The sequence below is a fragment of the Gymnogyps californianus genome, chromosome 15, assembly GCF_018139145.2.
Source record: "Gymnogyps californianus isolate 813 chromosome 15, ASM1813914v2, whole genome shotgun sequence".
Classification (NCBI taxonomy): Eukaryota; Metazoa; Chordata; class Aves; order Accipitriformes; family Cathartidae; genus Gymnogyps; species Gymnogyps californianus.
This window is the reverse complement of record NC_059485.1, coordinates 16416970-16440759: the sequence shown is the minus strand read 5'-3', so window position 1 is coordinate 16440759 and position 23790 is coordinate 16416970. Positions and strand designations below refer to the sequence as shown.

The window sequence follows — 23790 nt, the reverse complement described above, 5'->3', positions numbered from 1 at the left end:
CCCATTTCTCAAAGTGGGTGAAAAAGATAGTGAGGGTGTGATTCAGAGCTCAGCAGATGCAGTCTCTCACACTGACAAGATATTGTTAATCAGCTGATTGGACTAACTTGTCTCTACCAGACAAAGAGGTCCTGATTTCCATGAGTTCTTGCAGGGAAAGAGCTGGAGAAAGGTAGTTGTATTTAAGGGAGGCTTTCCATGTCTTACGAAACGCAAAAGAAACTCCAATTTAGTCTCTTACACAGAAAAAAATTGCCATTAATTGCTACAAGGGACTATCTTTGTAAGTGACCTTGCACAAAAGCAAAAACACAACTAGAAGGTACAACCTTGGTTTTGCCAATGATTTCTGCATACCCTGTCCTGCCTGCGTATATTGTTCCTTGTTCTCCTTATACTGTGGGGTGGTCCCTTAGACCTGGAGTGAAAGTCCTCTTGCTTCTGCTGGTTTTGGGAAATTCCTGGGAATTGTGCAAAACTTAGGATCGGTACTGCCTTTTTCATCTGGGACTCTTGGTAATAAATTGTGCATGGAGTCACTGAGGATTTGTATCTTTCACTTGTTGTAGGTAGATTTCATGTCTTTCATCCTGCTACCGGTCATGATGTCAAGGAGAAATAGTGCGTCAAAGTGTGATGATCACTGGTACAAAGTCCAGCTAGTGGCTAGTTACTAGAGATGTCCCTCAGGGATCAATACTACTATAGTCTACACTGATTAATGTCTCTTTTTTAAAGAGCTTGGATGATGGGATAAAGTGCAATCTCAGCAAGGTTGTGGATGATACCAAACAGAGGGGAGTGGTTGATATGCTGGAGGGCAAGGCTGTTCTTCAGAGGGACCTCAACAGGCTGAAGAAATGGTAATCTCATGATGTTACCTAATGTAACCTCATGAAGTTCAGGGCAAGTGCAAAGACCTGCATGTGGGATGTAATAACCCATGCCACAGGACAGGCTGGGGGCCAGCTAGCTAAGAAAGCGGCTTTGCACTGAAGGGCCTGAAGTCCTTGTAACACCACAAGTTGAACAAGATTCAGCAGTAAAGGTGGCCAGCTGCCTCCTGGGACGTAAAAATAAGAGTGCAGCCAGCAGGGCAAGAAAAGGGATTCTTTCCCTGTATTTGACACTTATGAGACTGTATTTGGAGTACTGCATTAAGCATGGAGCTCCCTAGGGCAAGAAGAAAATTGACATACTGGTGCGAGTCCAGCGGAGGAGGGTGACCAAGATGGTCAGGCAGCTGGAGTACCTGACATGTGAGAAAAGCATGAGAGAGCTGGGTTGATTTGTGCATCCTGGAGAAGAGAAGGTGAAGGGGAGATCTTCTTGCTGTCTATAGCTATTGGGAGGGCATAGAAAGGACAGATCCAGGCCGTTGTCAGGCATGGACATAGGATTGGGTTGAGTGGCAGCAGAAACAACGAGGTAGAAGACAAGAATTTCCAACTGGGTATTAGGAAATCTTTTTCACCCTGAGGGCAATCAACCACTGGAACAGGGGTTGAGAGAAGTTTTGAAATCTGCCAGCCTTGGAGACATTCAAACTTCCACTGGATAAGCTCCTGAGAGACCTGATCTAATGGACATGCTCTGAGCTTGGAGTTGGACTAGAGACCTCCAGAGGTCCCTTCCACCCTGCATCATTCTGAGATTCTGTGAAGGCATTGGCATGGTGATGTGAATACTAAACCTTGTGTGGATAGCTGCTTCACCCTATCTTTTCCCTTTTATTTGAAAATATACTCTGGTTTTTGAACTCTTGCATGCTTGTACACCAAGCAAGTTTAGTCTTAGCGGTGGTCTTGGGAATAGCATCTAATATCCAATGTAGCCATAGCTCCAAACTTGTCAGCTAATAGAACTATTTATTTCTTAGTGTCCTTGCAAATGCTAATGAGATCTTACACCCAAGTGAATTTATGTGTGTATCAAGACACAGTCTCATGTAAATTGCTACGGCTATTTAGAGGTAATTGGGCTGGATGGCTTAATAGGTTTAATGCTTGTTTGTTTTACAGGGCATCATGACTACTGGTGCTTCTTTAGACATTATCCAACCTGATTATTTCTGGGCTTCTGTAATGTGTGAAATGAAAGATATTTTTAATTTACAGGGATGTACTTTTATGGAACCTGATCAGATTAGAATATTACTTGTTATATCTGTATATGTTATTTGTATTTTTTCAGTAAGGCATGAAACAGGTGGATCTGAAGATACATGTACAATCTTTTGTCTGCCCAATTTTTCTTTCCTATTTATTTTCTGGAGATGCAGGCTAATCAAAATTGCTGCTTTTCACTAATGCTGTCCCATTAAAATACTTCCATGTGTCCAGTTCTGACGTGAAGATAGTAACTTAAGCACATTAGTAAACCAAATATGTTTTTTGGTTTAACTATGAGTTGGTGTTCTCTAACAATTTATAGATTTATGAGAGACGGGATTTATATGAATCTATATCGTCATTTAGCTGGCAGAAGATGATAGATAGACTCCAGACTAATAGGTCTTCTCTGTGTCTGCATAATCACAAAATCTGTCATGTAACTGCTTAAATGTATCGTTGAATTACTGTCAGTCTACAATCTAAGTAATGAGACACTTGATAACATGATTGATCAGGAGTTGCATAGTTATAAGTGAACAAGATGTCGGTAGCCCACTAAAGGGGTCTAACACAGATTTACAGAAGATACTATGCTATTACATGGAGGTAGGCATGCAGACCAGGGCATGTCCAAATACAGCATATGAAGTTATTTAATCTAGACAAAATACACATACTGCTAATCGTTGCGGCTTGCATGCATGCTTATATTGGCTCTTTACTTCAAACTAGTAAGTATGTATATAGATATATTATATGTATATTCTTTTATATAGGCCTGCAACTGAATTTTACCATGACCTGGGGAGACTCTCATTACCTTGGACTGACAGGACTTGAAGTGATAGGAAAGAACGGTCATGCATTAAAAATAAGTACAGAACAGATTTCTGCTTCACCCCAAGACTTAAATGATCTTCCAGATTATACAGGAGATTCCAGAACATTAGAAAAGTAAGTAGCGAAAGAGTTGAATTGTCCAAGTGTTTACTGCAGGGCTCGCTCTTTTTTTTTTTTTTTCTCCCCCCTTTGTGCCTGTTGTTTCCACCAACAATTTTGGAGTTTATCAATTTTAGATGCATTTTACATCAGACTTTATAAAGTGACAGAATTATATAAACTTTTATTATGTTAACAGATGTTAATGCGAACATGATTTTCATACCATCACTGCTCATTCTTGCGTTTCACAAGCTACCCAGGAACAGCTTGTTGTAGAAACATGAATGAGATGTTTCCAAAAGATGATATTTGAGTTAGGAGATGATAACATGCCTGGTTGGTATCTCTGCTAAGGACTTTCCAGGCAGAAATGTGGGTGTTCTGTAGCATCTGTCTATGCATATGCAGTGATATTTATGCAGGATTTCTGGATAATTTCAAGGAAAATTTTCAAGTTAGCAAAGGGTGAGGATGTAGTAGGGAATTGCACAGATAGGTGCCATTCTTTTGGCAATTCTGCAGCTTTTTTTTTCGTAATTCCAATGAAGTTTTATTCATTGACAAGTATACTTCCTCAAATTAAGTTGTACTTCCTAAATGGTAGCAGTAGAGAAATCATAGGCTATAGGTCGGAAGAGGACTTGGCATTTGGTTGTTATTGAAGCTGCATCCTGTTGTTTCTGAGTCGTATCTCCATTTTAAAGGTTATTTTCAGTTGTAATCCTGTCCTCTGGCATGTTTATGGTCTGTGAATAGGTTTATGAATTAGGACTTCTCTTTTCAAAGTCTCTGTTGAGTCTTCCTTAGAATGTTGTGTTTATCTACATGGACACTAACTCTGTTCTTTGTAGTTTCTGCTAATCTAATACAGATGTCAAGCTTGTATATAATTCCTTGGTTCTTCTGCCTATTTGTATGAAAATCTCTTCTGTAGGCATCAAGATCTAAGAACTCTTCCCATGAGATCCCCTGTGATGAAGAGATTCTGGTGGTGGAGTCTCTCCATACTCCACCACGATGGACCCAGATGCAAAGAATTCATTTAGCTTTTGTGTTGGTGTCTTATCTTCTCTGAATGCGCCTTTTACAGCCTAGTCATCTGTTGATCCTACAGAATTTCTGGCAGGCTTTCTGCTCCTGATGTATTTGAGGAATTTTATTTATGGTACCTTTTGCTTACTAGCCTTCATACTCTTTTTTGGCCTGTGCATACGCATTTAGCCTTCCAGAGTTTATGATCCTATCAATTTAGGGTTTTTTGATCATGAATTTTCTTGAAAGATGGCTTGTAATAACTTTCTTTATCCTGCCACTGAGCCAGGCCGGCTTTGATTTTTCAAGTCCTCCCTCTTTCTAACATCTTTCTTAGCAAGTGGGATACATTTGTTCTGTGCTTCCAGTATGGGATCCCTTAATATTCTCTCTGCTATGTGTAATGATTTTATTTTATTTTGTTGCTCCTTTTTTTTTTTATGTACTTCATAATTTTTGCTTAAGAACCTTTTCGGGCACAAGAAATAGGGGCTTTTTTGGCTTTTGATATTTCTGCAAGCATGTTGCATTTGAGTACACTGCAGTGCTCTTCAACTGTAGCATTTGGAATAGGTCCTGTGTACTATTCAGGACCAAGTCAAGGATTATATCTTCTCTCATGGGCTCCCTAATCAGTTCGTCTGTGAAAGAGTCATTATTCAAATCTTTTTCTTTAAGGAACTGCCAAGTCTGGCACTCATTCTTCCATTAAACTTTTAACTAAATAGTAAATACATAGGGCAGTGTACCAAAGCAATTAGAGTGGACAATTAGTTCATATTCTCCTTTACTCCATCTTTGTATGCCGTAGTTTGTGGTAGAAGAATATAAAGTCAGGATTCTAAAATGAAGAAATAATGGAATTAACTTTATCTAGTCAGCCTGAAGTCTATGCTCTTATGAAAAGACATAGTCATGCTGGTAGAAAGCTTTTCAAAAGAGTAGGAATGTGCCTAACTGTGTGCGTGAAGAAGTACATGAACAAACTCTGCTTCTTCTCTGGGTTATCCAGCTGCCATCCAGCTCCGTGTTGGATTCAGTATAGTTGCATTGGCATAGTAACACACTGCAGAGTGCCAGATATACTAGTTTAGGCATGGAACTATATTAATAAGTTATAGTGTGTCTAGGCCTTAGAGTTTTGCCTTCGGACATTTTGGTACAAAGGTAGTTGAGCTTTCCTGTGCCTGCCCGTGTTCACATAGGGAAAACCTAAGGATTTTTCTGTTTTTCCTCAAACGGACCCAACTAAAGGAAATACTGTTTTTTCTCTCCCCACTGTCTTTAATTCAACAATTGCATATTATTTTTTATGTTTACTGTGCTTTTTAATTGCATACACATGGGCACAATAAACCCTGGAAGCTGGAAGTGGCATCTAGAAAAAAATTAACACCTAGTAAAGTACCTGATTCTCATGAGAAAAGCAAGCTTTTCCTTTTTTGCAGCTAATGGATTTTTCTCTTTGAAGGTTAATAGATGGGACTAATATCACAGTAGAGGATGACCATATGTGGCTCATTCCCTTCTCTTTTGGAGAAGATCATCTGCTCACAATCCATTTTGATAAAATTGAAAGTATTGCAGGGCTTCGCTTTTGGAACTATAATAAATCTCTGGAGGATACCTATAGAGGGGTAAGTAAAAGAAAAGGAGCACTGCCAGCAAAAATGTACAGCAGTGCATTGGAAAATTGGTACTGTGATGACTGAATATAGCTGCCTTAATGGAACACCATAAATCTTTCTAGATTGTCTGAGTCTGAATTTTGTGGCAGGTATAATGCATTTCTGTCTCCACAAACAGCAAATATTGAAAAAAAGCCAGAGATAGTTTAAAGGAATCTTCACAGCTGATTTTTCTAAGACACACATGCAATAGCACATATTATTTTCAAGATATGTGATTCTGAAGTGGTATCCTCTCAATATCTAGTATTTACGCCTACCATATGAGTCGTTATTTCCTGGAACACAGGGCATGATAGAACAGGGACACTTCTCCAACAGAAATTCTGTTTAGGTAAGTTACAGAAGGCCAGTCAAGCAATACTACCTTTTCCAAGAAGCAAGAAGAGTCTCTAGAACTCTAACATTTATTAGGGAAAGTAGACATCTTCTAACAGTTTCGCTAAAGTAGTTTAGCTAAAATTGTATAACATACCTCCTCTCCTCTTTTTCCAAATTGCTTCTTTGACATTTTTTTTCATATTGAATTCTTGGAATTGACTGGCAATTGACACCTGTTGGAGATCATGTTACATCTTGCTGGCACTCTGAATCTGGCTGTCCCTCATTTCCCTGGTTTTTCTCGGAAGCTATACATGCACTTGTAATGATAATGAAGAAGTAGTTGCCATTCACTGCACAGAAAGTTTATGAACCCATTTGTTTCCAGATCTTCCCCTTCACATATAACTGTTGCATTCTTGATGTCCAAACTCAGTCCATAGATAAGAAGAAAAATCTTGGTATGTATTAAACTAGAGAGAGACAGGACAAAAAGGATCAGCAAAGTTCTGGAAAAAAATCTAGAATTGAAGCTGGAGGCATGGGTCCTTCATAGGATTAGGCAAGATAGTGGCAAAAGTTGCAGAACTGCTTCCTTGTGTAAATTTACCTTCCAGGAATTGCTTTAATATGAACACTACATAAATGTGTGGAGAGGTGTTCCCTCTCCACAACAGAGCCCTGGCATCTTTTAATATCAGCAAGGGGTGCTGTTGAGTGCCAAAGACTGGCCAAAGACTCCCAGAGGGCCAGAGCATAAGTTCTTCCATTTAAGCCACAACTGATCTAGAGATTTTAATATATGGCACCTGATTTTGTAATACATTGCATTAACCCAACATGTTTGACACATGGGAGGGTTCAGGAGCATGTTGAGCTTACCATCTAAACATACCTCCTGTATAACAACTGGGGTTTTTTTGGTAAAATCTGTGGCCTGATTTCGGCTGGGATAAAGTTAATTTTCTTCCCAGTAGCTGGTACAGTGCTGTGTTTTGGATTTAGGATGAGAATAATGTTGATAGCACACTGATGTTTTAGTTGTTGCTGAGCAGTGCTTACGCCAAGTCAAGGACTTTTCAGCTTCTTGTACTGCCCAGCCAGCGAGGAGGCTGGGGGTGCACAAGAAGCTGGGAGGGGACGCAGCCGGGACAGCTGACCCCAACTGCCCAAAGGGATATTCCAGACCATAGGACGTCATGCTCAGCATAGAGAGCTGGGGGAAGTGGCCGGGGGGGTGGTGGCCTGCTGCTCGGGGACTGGCTGGGCATCATCGGTCAGCGGGTGGTGAGCAATTGCGTTGTGCATCACTTGTTTTGTATATTCTTTTATCATTATTATTATTTTCCCTTCCTTTTCTGTCCTATTAAACTGTCTTTATCTCAACCCACGAGTTTTACCTTTTTTCCCGTTCTCTGCCCCATCGCACTGAGGGGGAGTGAGTGAACGGCTGCGTGGTGTTTAGCTGCCTGCCGGGTTAAACCACAACAATCTGTTACTTAATTGATATGATTCGGCATAAAGAAAGGACTCTTCCCTATGAGAGTGGTACAGCTCTGGGACAGTATGCAGTGATGGGAGACTTTCCAAACTAAATTTGCCAAGGCCCAGAGCAACCTGTTGTAGCTTTGCAGGCTTCTCTGCTCTAAGCAGGAGCTGTGACTGGAGACATGCAGAAGTCCTTTCCAACCTAATTTTTTCTGTGATTCTGTGTACAAAATGCAATATGAAGAACTGTCTTTAAGTGCTGATGTGGAATGTTTTTCACTACTGTTGTAAGCCCAAGCTTCTCCAAGGCAGAGCAGGGGAGGAAAGTTTGAACATGAATTTTCGTACCAAATCAACTCCCTGTATGTGTGTCTCAATTATTAAAGGGGGAAAGAAATAGCCAAATCTCTAAAATCTAACATGGAATTTGGTCTTTGGAGGCCAAACCAAGAAAGAAAGAAAGAAAGGTACATTTTTACAGTTTACTTTGCTAGGTAGAAAAAAGAGGTGAGTCTGATAAAGTATGCATGCAGGTGGCACACCTGTAAGTCCCATAACAGTTAGTGGGTGCAATTTAAATGAGGAGTTCATACCTGCAGTCCTGTAAGAGGATGAAATAAATCATTTGGAAAACTGAAGATGCAAGGTATCTGCTGGGCCACAGTAAAGAGGCTTTAGACTGTAAACCTAGGGCATCGTGACATCTGTCTCTTGAAGTATTGCTGTTCCTTCTAAGAAGCAGTCCCTGGGTATGAGATACAATGATTTGCTAGGCAGCTGTAGACTGGTGGATTCTATTCACAGCTTTAGTATGAGAAGGTAATGGCAGTGAACTGTCAAAATGAAGGCTTGTGTGGTATTTCTATGAAAAATTACCTTGTGAAAGCTTTGTTATACGATTTGTAAAATGCTATGTGTGATGGTTGAGTGCCTTCTCAGATGATGAAAATTACTTAGAAATGAGGGCTGTAAAGGGCACATAAATACAAGCAGCTGTGGTATAATAGGTAAGATTTCATCTCTAAGTCTCTAGACTTCCCATTCAATACATGTTTCCTAAACTAAAGTGTGTTTCAGTGGATTTTTCACTTCCTCTCCTTAGGCTGGCAGACTGATTCAGCTGGAAAGTAGCATGCAGAAGAGTTTCTGATATGAAAAGGATATTTCCTTTCTTTGCTCCCAAGCGTATTAAAGATGAATCAGAAATAGTTATTTCTCTATACATGGTACTCATACAAATATTCCCTCCTAATTAATCTTCATGCTGTTTGGAAATGAACTGAGCACCTCCTCTAGTCTAGTACAATACCCAAGGTTTTCAAATCGAGAAATATTTGTGTTAAAAAAAAAAAAAAATCTTCCTGAAAATTATTTGCTTTTGGGATATTGCATGTGTAACTTACTGATATTGTAATTGAATAAAAAAATCGTTTACAAATGGAAAAAATATGAAAAATGTTATGAGTATTAGGTCACTGATAATATACAGGCTTTGCAGAAAACTCTGAATGTTTTTAAGTTCTTCTCAGATAGTCACCTGAAATGGGAATTTTAACTATAAATATTGCATATATATTTTTAATAGAATCCTAATAATGAAAATTAAATATTTGCATACAAAACTAAGTTAACCTCAAATTATCATATATACATCAGTCAGTATAAAATCCAAAGATTAGAAAACTGACTTACATTACCTTTAGACTAAATTAAGTCTTTTGTTAACTAAATGAATCTATTTTGGTTCAGTCCATTAATCAGCAAGCTTTAATCATAGTGCCAGTTATAAGGCCATCTTGTTATATTTTACAGGTATTATTCCTTCCTTAACCAGTAGTTAGTGAAAGACTCAGTGCAATAAATGCTGCTTGTGATTAATGTTAAGTTATATTTAACATATTTCAGGGCAAGATGCAGTGATAATTGTTGCTGCATGATTGAATTGTTATGTGACTGGGATCATGCATCCAACACCAGATGGTGCTAATGGGGGAGGGTGAAGGGGCCAGGACTCCTGCATCATCTGAATAAGTATGCCTGAATTATTTAGTTTAATCTTCAGAGATTGTATAAGACGTGCATGCATCTATGATGCGGACAGGGCTCAATTCTTTCTGCCTGGTACGGGTACCTCTTCTTTATTTATGTGCCCTTAGGTTACATACAGCACTGCTTGGCAGACGAGTTTGCATGATCCTGGAAAAGTCCAAGTGCCACCTGCCACAAAGATGATTAGAACTGGTGAAATACAGGCTTTCTATAAATGCAACAGACACACAAAAGAGTCTGCTCTCGAGAGAGCACCAGGTTATGTGATTTCTTAAAGGCTGGCTTCAGCCAATGCTGCGAAATCAGGCCTGATCTAGCAGTGCATTCAGGTGCATGATGACTCTAACTGTCTCCTCAAATCACCTTTGTGACATATGCTGACTTGAAAGCCAAGTCTTTCCATTCTGTTGATGTGTGTATGTATTGCTGCAGGCTCAGGAGTCATAGAATCATTTAGGTTGGAAAAGACCGTTAAGATCATAGAGTCCAACCGTAAACCTAGCACTGCCAAGTCCACCACTAAACCATGTCCCTAAGCACCACATCTACACGTGGTAAATACCTCCAGGGATGGTGACTCAACTACTTCCCTGGGCAGCCTGTTCCAATGCTTGACAACCCTTTCAGTGAAGAAAGGAAGCTTCAGTTCGCTGAGATCTAGTGAGATGCAGTAACTGAAGGATCTCTTCAATACATTTTTTTTCTTTTTTTCCCCCCAAATCCTCACGTTTCCCATCCCCGTCAATGTCAGCTATGATGCTCTGAATTGCACACTATGGGTTGCAACTGGTATCTGCTGGTTTAGGCTTTCTTTTGCCAAAGGATGTCATGCTATCGAGGAATGAAATAAATATAACAAAATTATTGAAATTATTTCAACCTCTGAAGTGAATGCATTTGTTTTGGATCTATTTTATTTTATGTAATGTCATGTCATGTCATGTAATCTTATGCTATTTTAAACAAGGCTAAGGTAGTCCATGTGTTGCTGGATGGTCACAGCATCTCCCCACCAGAGGGCTTGCTTATCCGCAAGGGACCAGGCAACTGCCATTTTGACTTTGCCCAAGAAATTCTGTTTCTTGACTATCTGCAGCCCCAGCTGATTAATAAAGTACAAAGGAGGTAAAGTAGGATGTTTTTGCTATCTGAACCACACAATTTCTCTTAACTGTTTAGTATTCTTTCATATTCTATGTTGAAGCCAATTGTATGAGGCACCTGGATGAAAATATGAAGGACTTAGAGCAAAATGTTTCATTGGGTTTTAACTATATACTGTTAACCAGATTTTATTGAGATCAGAGGACAATCTAGTCCATAATCGCAGGCGGGGGGGTCGGGGGCGGTGTTTGTGGAGGCTTAGTTCTTTGGTTTTGTTCTCTTCTTTTCTGAATGAGCCAAGGGTACCTAAAGAAACTATTTTGTCTTGATTTTTTTTTGGCAGGACTGGTTCAAAGAGAATGGAACAAGCTAGTATGGACTATGAAGCACCATTAATGCCATGTGGTTGTATCCTTCTCTGTCATTTTCTTACTTGTCATATAGAATATTTTAGACTTACATACTATGGTTATGAGTCCTGAACTTTTTGAATCCAACAATTTCTGCTGCTTTAAGAAATTAACAAGATACCAAGAATATGAGAAAGGCTTCCGTTAAGTATGAATTAACAATAAATAAATGGATCATAATATATGAATGTGTGACCTGTTTTCAGATACTCTGCCTTTTATAATCCGTCCAAGCTGGAGCTAGAGGTCCGTTAGCACAGTATCCAGCCAGCCTATCAAAGCTAGAAGTAGTCTTTGTATTTTTGCATGTCTTTGAATGTTTGTCTCATTTTATATCTTTATTAAGATTGACCAGAACTGTGTAATATTTTTGCCATTTTTCTTAATGTTTGTGGCTTTTTAAGCTTAAGTTTTCCTAGATAAGCACAGCCTCTTGTGATAATACTTACTGTTGTGCCATCCATCTATTTGACGAACCTTTTAAATCCATTAGGCTATTCTGACCAAGTTTGGAGACAATGAGGTCTCAGCAATACTAAGTTCCTACCAGTTTCATGAAAATCAGTGTCTGGGTAGAGCAAAGAGATACAAATGGGTGCTCCATTAGAGAAAAGGACAGCACAGACTCCATCATTACATTTTCTGCCATTCAGTTTAAGGGCATATTTGCTGGCCAGTTATCACCCGTATAATTCAAAACCAGGCAAAGGCATATTCAGAAAATACAGGAAGGCAGTAAAGGCTTCAAATAGGAACTGTGGTGTTAATAAGTTGCAGTGTACAAGAAGGTAAGACACACTAAAAAAATTCAGTAGTTCTTCATCTGATGGAAGAACATATATGAACATATGTATATGTGAACATGTATACATGTAAAGATATATAGATAGACTTTTGCCTAGTTGTGCCACCTGCAGACGTGCATTTGTGTGTGTATTATCAGTGATAGAAAAGGCAGACTTCTTGTCTTAAAAGAAATTAGTTTATTCAGAGAGGTTTAAGATATAGTGAAGTCACAAGTGATAAACAGATTTTTTTTTCACTCTCCTAAACTGCAAATAAGAGTGTCTGACATAGAGATGTGGGCTGCACAATAATTTTTGAAACAGCAAATTAAATAGTCTGGTAGGACAAAGTATCAGTATCAAAATTTTCCTTAATAGCTTTTTGCTTTTTAGTTGTTTTCCAGTTTCAGCTTCTGACAAGTTGGGGTGATCCATACTACATTGGTTTGAATGGACTTGAGTTGTTCAACGAACATGGAGACCAAATCTTACTAACTGAAAACAGTATCCTTCTACAGACCAAGCGCCTCTATCCCTTTCAGATACACCGTTTGCTCCCTGGCAGATTATCGTATCTTGCTATGCTAACTTCTTCCAAATTGCCAGTTTATCCCATGTGATTACTCTGCTCGTATTTCTCTGTATTTGCGTGATAATACTTGTTTCCATATATTTTAATGTATTCTATATACTTTCAGAACATTTCTTCTCTGAATGGGATGCACCAACAAAGCAGGACAAGGTTAGAGAAGGGAAGGTTTAAGAAGGATATGGTATTTTTTTGCTATCAACATTTATTCTATAGTATGGAAGGACCAGAAAGTTTGATGAGCTATAAATTCATAAGAAAAGGTTGAGCTGAGTTCTTTGTTATGGAATCTTTCACTGTGCCACAAGAAAGAAATTTTTCATAACTCTTGTTCTGGAGCTTTAGGCTATTCTAGACGCCCGATTCAGTCACGAAGATAAGGGCTGAGACTTTGAATTTGATTCAGTGTTCCCTGGGTAACCAACAGAGGGAATGAAAGACATGTTTGAAAGATTCATAGTCATCAAGGTTACACTTCAGTGCTCTGTATCAGCTAAAGTCTCTTCAGAGCTGAAAGCTTCATATCCCAACATGTAATTCATGCAGTTCAGTCACATGGAAGAAACAGTTTCTTAGCCACCTAGAAAGGATAAAAAGCATGGATGCTGCATGAATTGTATGTCTCTAAGGATCCTCATTGCCCAATAAATAGAGGATACAATGAAAAAGATAATAAAGGCTTTCTCCTGAGTGCTATTTTTATTTGTATCTTATATGATACATGATGAACTTGAAACATCTGTAATGGAGAAGAAACATTTTGAAATTGAAAGGTGGTAACAAATTGTTGAGAACAAGAGATCTTTAACTTGGCTTTTAAACGGTATGTCTTCACAGTACAATACAATGCCAGGTAAAGATATCTCATCTCGTTTTGAATGATGGCCTGGTTTTGGCTGTACGGTAGTGTTGCTTGGATATATTAGGATCCCCAAAAGAGCATATTTGTCTTAGTGCAGTACTAAATGTGATAATTTAGTACTGAGTCTGGAGCAAGCTTTTCTTAAATAGTTGAGGCATTGCTGTGTTATTCCTTAAATTCTTTATAAATACTTACAGACTCAGGAGTTTTAGAAAGCAGGGCAAGGGGAAATTAGTGTCCCTCAAACTGGATTGCTAGGGATCTGTAATTCTGAAGACATTGCCATCCATCCACATTTCTTTGCATGTCTTTAACATACATATGTTTTTAACATAGATGTTCTCTTAACAGAGAAAATCTGTTTACCTAGAAAGCCTGTTCAGTAGAAGGTTTAATCTTTCCCTCTCAAAGAACTGAAAGAAGGCCTTATTAGACAGTTACTGATTTTATCACAAACCTTGAGGAACTCGAGCAAAACCTAGTCTGACTGATGACTACCTCCTGCAAGGATACTTTTCTTGAGACTTGTTTCGTATGAGGAGTTTTCACAAATTCATGCTAAAAAAATGGGACTTTGTCACAAAAAAGCTGAGAAGTGCATATTCCTGATAAGGGAACTTTATCAATGAAGTCATAAATACATTTTTGAAAAGAAATTAAATGCAGCTAGTTAATTTATTCCTATTTTAAAAATAATTTTGAATGCCAGAATCTGTAAGGGTTGTCCTGCTTTTAAAAATGTGCCCCCATGTTCCTCAGCTACCTATGTGAAGTACTCAGAGTATTTTTAAGTTTCACTGCTGTTGTGGCGAATACTCGCTCATGGAATCTGGAAGAACAAGCATGAACTTTTAAATCTGGTGTTTCTGAAATGTCCTTTTCAGTTATTTACACTTAAAATTTTTTTCAGATATTGCTGCTTTTCCAGATAGTGTCAACATTTTAGAAGACGTATCTGGAGACATCCGAACTCCAGACAAACTAATTGACAGAGTAAATGACACAACCGATGGCAGACATATGTGGCTTGCACCAGTTCTTCCTGGTTTGGTACATTTTCCTTTTTCATTCCATTTTAGTGATGTGCATAGACGTAGCTAGAAGCATAAAGGAAAGGGAGGGCATACATAATTTTTAGGTAAATTTGATATTAGTAAATGATGCTAAATCACTGCCTTTTAGAAGAAGTTCTTTTTATTCCAGTTTCTCTTCACTGCACAATAGCAGCAGTAGAGATTTCCCAGGTTTGTAATCTCCTTCTGTCTCCATGGTGCAACAGCAGAAGAATTTCCAAGGCTAGTGTAGATGTTTTTTCAGTTACTATGATAAAGATAGTGACAAAGCAGTTTAATATGCATGTTTGGTGCAATAAACACCTTTCAGATGGGAGCGGACTGAGATCTTAAATTTGTGTTTACAAAAAGCAATGAATGTTGTTCCAGCGGTGAGAATTTTTTAATCTCATTATCTGTGTTGAACTCAAATTCATAAATTAGAGATGACAGACTTAGTATTTCCTGTCCTAAGGCCCCAAGTGATTCAGCCCTTTTAGAAGCCCCATGTTTAAAATATGGGGTATCAAATATCTAAACAGGAAAAGTGGATAAACTTAGGTGAGTTCTGACTTTGTTTTGGGAGAGGACATTTTTTATGGGCCCGTTATGGACATCATTAAGATGTATTTATTTCTTAGAAGAGAATGGATTTCAAAAGTAACAAAATGTAAACCTGACAAGTGATATGTTGTAGCTTACTCTGTTGGAAAAATCCTTACTCCGTATGTTACAGTTATTAATTAGAATATTAAAAGCAAAGAATTAAGTCAATTTTGAAAATAGTTCATATATCATTATATGTTGTAATGCAGTGGGTATAATTAAGATAAAGCTTTTAAGTATACTTGGGAATACTGACCACTTACATTTCTTAAGAAAATGGAAGGCCGTATAATGCTTGAGGCTCCTACTGTGTAGATGCCACATCTTGAATCCTGGTAATTAATTTGATGGGATGCTCAGATATCCATTATAACATCATGAATGATTGATTTGACAAGGAACTGAGTTTGCGCATGTCCTTATAAAAGACATGCTTGCAGAGGCTATTTCATTTTGGCAAAAAGGAAAATAACAGTACCTGGGGTTCTAGCACAGATGCATACACTGTTTTGTGTTGTTATGTCTGACACCAAAGTACTGTAGAAGAACACGAGAGATCAGTATTAAAAGGGTAAATTGATCAAGTGTGATATGCAGGAGGGAAGAGTAAGCAATTTAATGGCACTTTCTGTCTTTGAACTGTAGCAAATTATACCTTTTCAAGATCCACATAGTACTTTTCTCTCTTCCATCTTCCATGGTATGGTTGTACGGCCAGGAAGTGCAAATGGATTAGGCAATCAGCCTATTCATGATCATCCTCTGTAGCTGGGATGCTGAACGAAAGCTTGTGAATACTTACATCCTCATTGCTAGGCTGCTTTGAAACATGCCGGTTGCCTAGAAAGCTGAATTAACCCTTTGCTATATTGGAAGGTTCGAAAGCTTTAAGGAAATTTTATATTATAGCCTTTCTTTTCCTTTCTAAATATCTTTTCCTTTCTAATTCTAAAAGTGTTTTTGTCTTTTGCAAATTTATTACTAATGTAAGTACAATTTGAATTCTTTGTTCCCCTGATACTGGTTGTCATTTTATTTATTTGTTTGAATGTATTTTCCATCAAATTTATCATTTGCTATGAGATTAACAGTTGCTGTGGAAGACTATGCCAAATTGTCTCCTGGAAAATCACAGATATAAACATTTCTATTGATCAGATCTATCTTTCTTTCTTCAGTAAAAAAATGCATAATGATTTAATACAACTAACAATATCTTCTCCAGTGCATCAAAGGATTAAAACTTCAGAGGATGCTAGAGATGAAGCTTAAGATATGTTGGCCCAATGTTGATATAGTACCTCATAAAAGGAATAGCATAGAATTAACTGTAACAGGCAGGATTAGTTTCCTACAGCCTAATCTTTGGTCTTAACTTCCTGACATTAATGTCACTGAAAGTAAAATGAACAATACCTCAAGCAATAATTGTTTAGCAAGCATCTGGAGAATTGTCTCTACATTCCTATTAATGGAATGTAGAACCTCACACAAAAATTGCAGAATTTCTGCAAGAGCTTTCAGTCAGGGGATATAGGAGAAATTTTAGTCTTGCAAAGAGGAAGGTGGATTCCATTCGTATTTGGTGGAATGGAATGGAATAGAATAGAATGGACACCAGCTTGTCTTATCCTGAAGCATGTGTCTGTATTTGGTTGATGAAATACTCATTAAATGTGTCTCTCTACCCCTCCTCCAATTGACTAGCAGTCCAGGCTGACAAGCGCAGGGGTAGATGTCACCTTCTGGTGAGCTATAGGTACGAGAGGGCAGCTCTGGGGTAGAGACAACATCTGTGAATTATCAACAGAGGTGATAGCTGAACTTAAATCCTTAGCATCAGTTATCTGTCCTCTAGCTTTGTCTCTTTAAATACGGACTTCTTTTCGTGCAACATGCATCAAAAGATGCATGAGAATTTCGTTTCTTTGGGGAATTTGTGCTGTTAAATATAAATTAATTGTCTTTTACAGGTGAATAGGGTATATGTAATTTTTGATGTACCTACTACTGTGTCAATGATCAAGTTATGGAATTATGCCAAAACACCTCAGAGAGGTGTGAAAGAATTCGGTGTAAGTAATTTTTGTATGCATTTTGTATGTTCTGGTGAGTCAGCTTTCTTGATTTCTGTACTTATTTTCACAGTTTACTGAAGTGTGATTCTATATAATCTCGAAGGATGGGATTCATCTCATTTAACTCTGCATTTAGTATTAAAATGACTAATCTATGCCAGTCATCTGTCCTCCCTTTCTTGTCCAGGGAAAGAACACTTTATCTGATTTTTTTCTTAGATAATTGTCTTATGATAGGATAATGCTTTCCTTTTTCCACTGACTATAGAGCAGGCCTGCAAGACTAGTTTAAACTACAAACCCAAGTTTTAGACAGCTGAAGTGAGGTGAGATTCATTAATTCCTAGATTTAAGAGTGATTCACTCCAGTTAATAGAATGGCAATTATCTAAAACATGAAATACGTTTTTAATTACCTACTTGAAAGCTGCATTAGAAACATCAGTGAGAAGACAAAAACTTGGGGGGGGGGGGAAATAATCAAAACCCAGCAGTGAATAGAGAGAAATGGAAGTTTTAAGGAACAGAAGCTAAACTAATGACCAGACTTGTGAAACAAATAGGGCAAAATGATTTCTAGTTAATTGATAGAGACAACTGCTGAAAGCGATGCCTGATTTCTAGATGTTTTGTTTGTTTGTTTCTTAAATATCTTTAGCTTCTGGTGGATGACTTGCTTGTCTACAATGGGATTCTGGATATGGTGAACCATGTAGTATCAGGCATCCTACCAACCTGTGATCCAGTGGTCCCGTATCATACCATTCTCTTTACAGATGATGAGAAGATTTGCCATCAGGAGAAGAGAACTGTTATTAGGTATGTGAGTGGATCTTGATTGGAAGAAAGAATCTTGTTTTCAAAAAATGTTTTTATGTGACTAATGCCAGCAATATGTATATTGCTATAGAAAATTCCCTTCCAAAGCATACTCAGCCTCACTTAATGAGAAATAACCAATAGTTTTTTAGATACCAGGACCAAATTACCAGCTTTATTTGTAAGCATTTTTTAGCACTTACTGGGATTCATGATTCATATTTACATATGTTTTAATGGAAGCCTATAGTAATAAACACAAAAGAAAGAAGCTAGGCTTCCTTAGAGAAGAAATAATAAATCCCAATGATATTACATGGAGGAAAAAAAAATAGAAAGTTAATGAAAAAGAACCAAACATTAAAAGTAAAGAAAGTCCTTTGATTTGGCACAGATACTAATTAAGGAACCAGAATTCTACTATTTCATAAACGTTCTAAAATAACGAACTTCTTAAATGAGAAATTAGTTGCATTCAGAGGAATGACACTTTGAAACCACTAAGTTGGCAATCTCACAGAAGATATGATGAAATGCAGTGAAAAGTGCACTTATATGTAGAAGGTCAGGATTGATAAGGTCCAAAAAAAAGTCCCTAGCAAGGAAAATAAAGATTGAAAGAATAATTTATTTTAAATGAGATTGAAAAGTGAAAAATCAAAAGCTTATAGAAATAAACACTTTCTTATACATTGCACAGCTAACAAATAGAATGTCTTGCACATACATCACTTGGAAAAAAAGGTGACAGTTTTGCATTCAAAAATGGGACGTGATTTGTTCAGAAGAATATTGAAATATTTAGAAATAACTGGAAGGAATGTAAGCTGTCCTGATTAAGAACAGAAGTTCACATTTGCCTACAGGGTTTGTTTTCCTGCGTTTCTCTAAAGCCTTGGCTGTTGGCCACTGGTACTATCAGATGTTGAAATAAATTATTATTGTTTGGATGTATTGTGTTAGACTCATGTTTTTGTACAAGTGGCTGTGTTGTCATGGTAAAATTTGGAGGTAAACAATTTTTCAAGTGAAAAAGTTACTGAACTGAAAATGTCTTGAGGAAATACGAGTTTTGAGAAATTTTTCAGTGGGACATAAAAAGGAGGAGGAGGAATGAACCTTTACTTTCTTCAGCTTAACATCGTTCTATGAGTAAAGTTATTTTATTGGAAGCAGAGAAGCACCAGCTGTAATCATAGACGTTTTTCACATAACTTCCTTTGCACATATTTATAAGACGTATATCCTTTGATTTAGTTTTAAGAGGGGTATACTTTTGCAGTCACACAAACTGCATGATCTGTTTTCCAGTCACGAACATGCTGAGTCTCTTCTCTTCCGGACTTCTGTGCAGGAGCTTTCTTGGTCTTTCTTCTTAGCCTGTTTTGCAATCTTCTTTTCCTTTTTTTCACCTACTACCCTACTAAAATATAGGATACTTCTTCAGCAATAGCAGACAAATCCCTTACTATATGCTGGATAATATCCCTCCATTTTAAAAATGCTCTTGAGCTTTTATATATTGTTACTTTTGATTTTGACCTATTCTATTTCACATGTCACTGTTCAATATTTTATGAACCCTGAACTTGAGTCTGATATTATCATCAATAGCGTAAGTTCTGATTTACTTCAGTATTGGTTCTCCTGTTTCACTCTGACAGTTTGAGAGACATTACATTTTTCTCCAAAAATAGAAACCTATTTTGTGCAGTATTTGTAGAGAAAAGAAAAATACACTTCTTTTTCTCCAAAGGCATGGATGTTTTGGTTTTGTCTATGTGAAAGGGAGATTTTATTAGTGATGTTTTCTTGAACTTTCAATTCAGCTCACGTTTTTTTTCTGTAATTTGTTTAATTTAACTTTGAAGTTATGACTTCTTTCCCAAAAAGGAATTGTTAAAATTTTGCAGCAGCCTGCAAACAAAAATTGTCACAGTAAATGAATTTTGTTTAGTTCAGAAAATTTTCAAATAATGCTGTATTGACATTACAAAACAGTGTTAAGTTCCGTATAGGGATTTTTATACCCTCTTTGTGCAGCACTGATTTAAAATCTCACTTTGGTTAATGTGGTTCAAGCTGTGTAGGCAGGCAAGAAAATTGTAGAGTGAATATGATGTTTATATTTGAATGTGTGCCTGAATGAATGCCACTAATTAAAACTGGCAAGAAATCCTTCAGGTGGATGCAGACAGAATGCCTTTCCTTTCTAGATAGTCTCACATAATGTGGCTGTGCTTCATAGCTTTGTTTAGCCTCCAGGACCTAAATAACTTATTTGGTAACCTTTTCCATGACTCCCATAACTTTTCACAATGTTGATTATTTTGGCTATTGTACTGATTTTAATCTTTTCAGCAATCACGTGGGCGATCAGGATGTACGAATGATGAATGAAAACGAGATTGTCACAAACAGCAAAAAGAAGCAGGTTGTGGCTGATCCAGGTTAGTTCTTCTACAGTTTTCTGCTCACTTTCTACAGAGACAGTATGGTTAATGAGCATTGTTATAGACCTAAACTGGGAAAAGTGGGGAGACTTACACCTCCTTTATTTATTAGCTCTACTTTTTCTACCATAGGAAGGCAAACCAGGAATGTCATACTCTGGTGGATTTTTATTCTATATCTAAATCTGAAAGTGGATGATATAAATCAAAGACGTATGTGGCATGTAGTCATAGCTTATACCAACACATACACAGAAGTCCTCAGGAAAGAAACTGACTGAAGATAAACTGAAAACTGGCATTAATTGTGCAGGGTCACAGATAGCTTTTGGAATAATAGGCTCATTGCATCCCCACTGGCCTTTTGAGCAGCTTTAGAGTTGATGTGTATGTGTCTGAGTTGGCTGCGTGTTGCTCCTCAAGCAAATCCAAAATCACGATAAGTGTAACAAGGGGGAAAACATGTTGACTTTATTCCTCCCACTGTCTTTCTGGTTGGTCTTTTCTCTTACAAAGTGATAATTAAAAAGACAACCTCTTTTTTTCCCAAGGAGAAAGAGTAGATTGTATTTATCGTCTGAAGAGTCCCAGTCATTCATTGTAAATTACTCAGAATAGCTCCCTAAATACATTACAAATTCTCAGCCGAGCTGGTATATTCATGATTGGTTTTCTCTCCTGAGCATGACACTTTCTCCAATTAGTTCCTCTGGAAAGTGTTACAGAAATTATTTGATGGCTTTTAATAACAGTTCTGTAGGAGAAGGATTTGAAATGCCATTGCCCGTGCAAATACGGCTTCAAAGTTATTAGTATCTTAGCACTAGCTGCATCAAAAGTATTTTGAACGTCTCTGTGCCTGTTGTAATGACATCCTGGGTTCCAGTGCAGACATACCCTATGTCCAGTAAAGAATAACTGTCGTATTGCCATGGCCATCACGTCTATTGTCCAAGCATTAAGGACACAGAATGCCTCTCAAGTCATCAGTTGAGGATTGCCTGTTGCCATCTGCCCCATGTCTCCTCTCTAGTACTTACTGGTATCAGCCGCAGTGGTTGATAACATAGATTCGTAGAATGATTTGGGTTGGAGGAGACCTCAGGGGGTCCCCTCATGAGGGAGGGTCCAACCTCCTACTCCGAACAGTGTCGACATTGAATTCAGACCAGATTCCACAGGAAAGCGATTCCATGGGACCGTGAAAAAATTGGCAGCATTCACTGTCAATGTAAGAAACATTACTGAGAAGAGTAGCTTAGCTTTCATTCTGGGATGGAAAGAGAAATGAGCATGTTTCTTCCTCATTTTAGTCGGGGGCTTCACTGTTAATACAGGTACAGTCTTAAAACAGCACTCGATTTTCCTTAACAGCTTTGCGTCCAAAAACCTGCATATGTGAAAAAGGACTGCAGAGGAGGAAAAGATAACACGGGATTGTGATTGGAAAGTCCTGAATACATCCAGCCCTAAATAACTGCAATCTCTAGATCTCCCAGATGTGTATCGTCCAAATGGAAGATTTTCCGGGTCTGCTGCTGCTCAACCACCTCCTGTCTTATGAGAGGAAGTTTTATTCACTACAGGAAATTTTCTTCAGTAATGAAATTTAAAGCATGGATTCAGTTTTCTGGTTTTTTTAATTGTCATTATCTGTCTGATTTTTTTTTTCCCCTGCTCTTAATTGAAAATCCAGGGAGGAAGGAACATAAAGGAGTGAGAACCTTATTGCTAGCTGACAACTGTTCCTGCCAAGTACCAAGAACTTGGGTGAAGCAGGATGGTTATAACAAGAGGTCTTTCAGAGTATTTCTCAAGCTTTAATTGCTAAATCCTAGCTGGACGATCACGAAACTCCTCACTAGAAGGAAGTGTCTGCTTTGTTTCTGACGCCTGTAAATAGTTCTTTGGGAAATGCACTTATTAGAGGAAATATTCTTTACCTCTCTGTTTCTGGGCTGCCAGTGTATGTTTTGATGCCATGGCCCTCTCTAGGGGCTGACACTGTTTCTGACATCTGGAGAGGTCCCACTGGGCTTGCAGAAGTGTGATGAATGCTTTTAGAAAATGCAGATCAGGAAGTGGGTTTATCAAGGTTTGATAAGTAAGTTTCAGCTGTCACTTCTTTCATCTTTTGCAGTGAAATAATTACTTCTTTCATTATTTCACTACCATGAAAAAAGCAAAATAGGTGTTTTGCCTGCAGTGCCATTGACAGGCACTGTACACATTCTTCAGAGTCCTCCTGCTACAGAGCAATGCTCTTTTCTCCTTTTTTGCCTGAATTTGGTTATATGAAAAAGGAGGCCATACCTCTCTGCTGCACCAACCAGATCTGTTGCCAGCAACATATCCTCACTTTAGAGAAATGGTAAATGCATTTTAACTAGCAGAAGGTAAGGAGTGAGCTGCATTTTTAAACACAAAATACCCCGCATATGTAGTCGTTTAAACAAAAACTCTAACCAAATAATTATGCTGCAGGATTTGTAGCTATGCAAATGTACTTTTCACTGAAAATTTGTCAGTTGTGACAACCTGTAAATCTCTTCCATAGAAGATTCTTCCTTTCTCATTTAGAACTCGCTCATTGTTTCCAGAGAGAACTGAACACTCTGAAGTCAGTATATGCTTTTAGACATGAAACAGAGATACGCTGTTGCAGCTCCTGATACAGAATCAAGATGTGCTGCTTCCCTTTTTGTACTAAGTCAGGAGTGCAATATCTTGTGTATTTGCTTATAAAAAGCATACTTCTTAACTGTTGTTGGCTAAGCTGAAAAGACACAAGATAGCAATGCATTTCCCAGATTTCTGTGTATTGATGGAGCAACAAAATGTATTTTTGTACTAAATACAAAACACTTTACTTCTAAATGTAAAATAGTGTATGTCAGTATATTGTACTTTGTTTAAAGGCTCTTCCCAAACTGCACTGACAAAAGAACCCTCGGTTCTTCTGAGAACTGTCTCCCCTAGTGTGTTTACCAGTGTAGCTCTACCAAGGACCAAGTTTTAATTTTTGCTCCAAATCAGATAACCATTACATGCAACTCCAAAACGAAGAAGAGGAGGAGCTGAAAGGAGGGTTATTAGTAGGGCTAAGAACAGATGTAAATGCATGCGTTTGGAAGAGGAGAGGCTATAGCAAGGTTTTTAAGACTTAAGGCACAGTCACAGATTTGTCATGTAGGCAATCTCCAGATGAGATGAGGCCTGTCGCATTGTTTATTCTTCTGAGAAAATTGCATTGAATGTGAAGAGAAATGAAATCCGTCGTGTTTCCTGGCACAGAATAGCATCCTTCTTATTGATCAGAAAAGGTATGAGGGGGAGAGGACTTTCTATGCTCATCCGTCTTCTCTCTATCTGTCTGGAGCATCTCAAGTCCTGTGCGA

General features: G+C 38.0%; 1 protein-coding gene across 1 annotated transcript in view; it reads left to right on the top strand.

The window, feature by feature from the left end:
- The window catches only part of KATNIP (katanin interacting protein), a 62442-nt gene extending 39940 nt beyond the window's left edge, over nt 1-22502 (top strand). Inside the window, exons 17-26 of the mRNA XM_050905751.1 lie at nt 2891-3068; nt 5560-5725; nt 10602-10759; nt 11082-11146; nt 12327-12437; nt 14295-14434; nt 17016-17117; nt 17779-17939; nt 20301-20389; nt 21767-22502. Coding sequence (XP_050761708.1) covers nt 2891-3068; nt 5560-5725; nt 10602-10759; nt 11082-11146; nt 12327-12437; nt 14295-14434; nt 17016-17117; nt 17779-17939; nt 20301-20389; nt 21767-21822 — 1226 coding nt within the window. The 3' untranslated portion in view covers nt 21823-22502. The remainder of the gene's footprint in view (nt 1-2890; nt 3069-5559; nt 5726-10601; nt 10760-11081; nt 11147-12326; nt 12438-14294; nt 14435-17015; nt 17118-17778; nt 17940-20300; nt 20390-21766) is intronic.
- The last annotated feature ends 1288 nt before the right edge of the window (nt 22503-23790 follow it).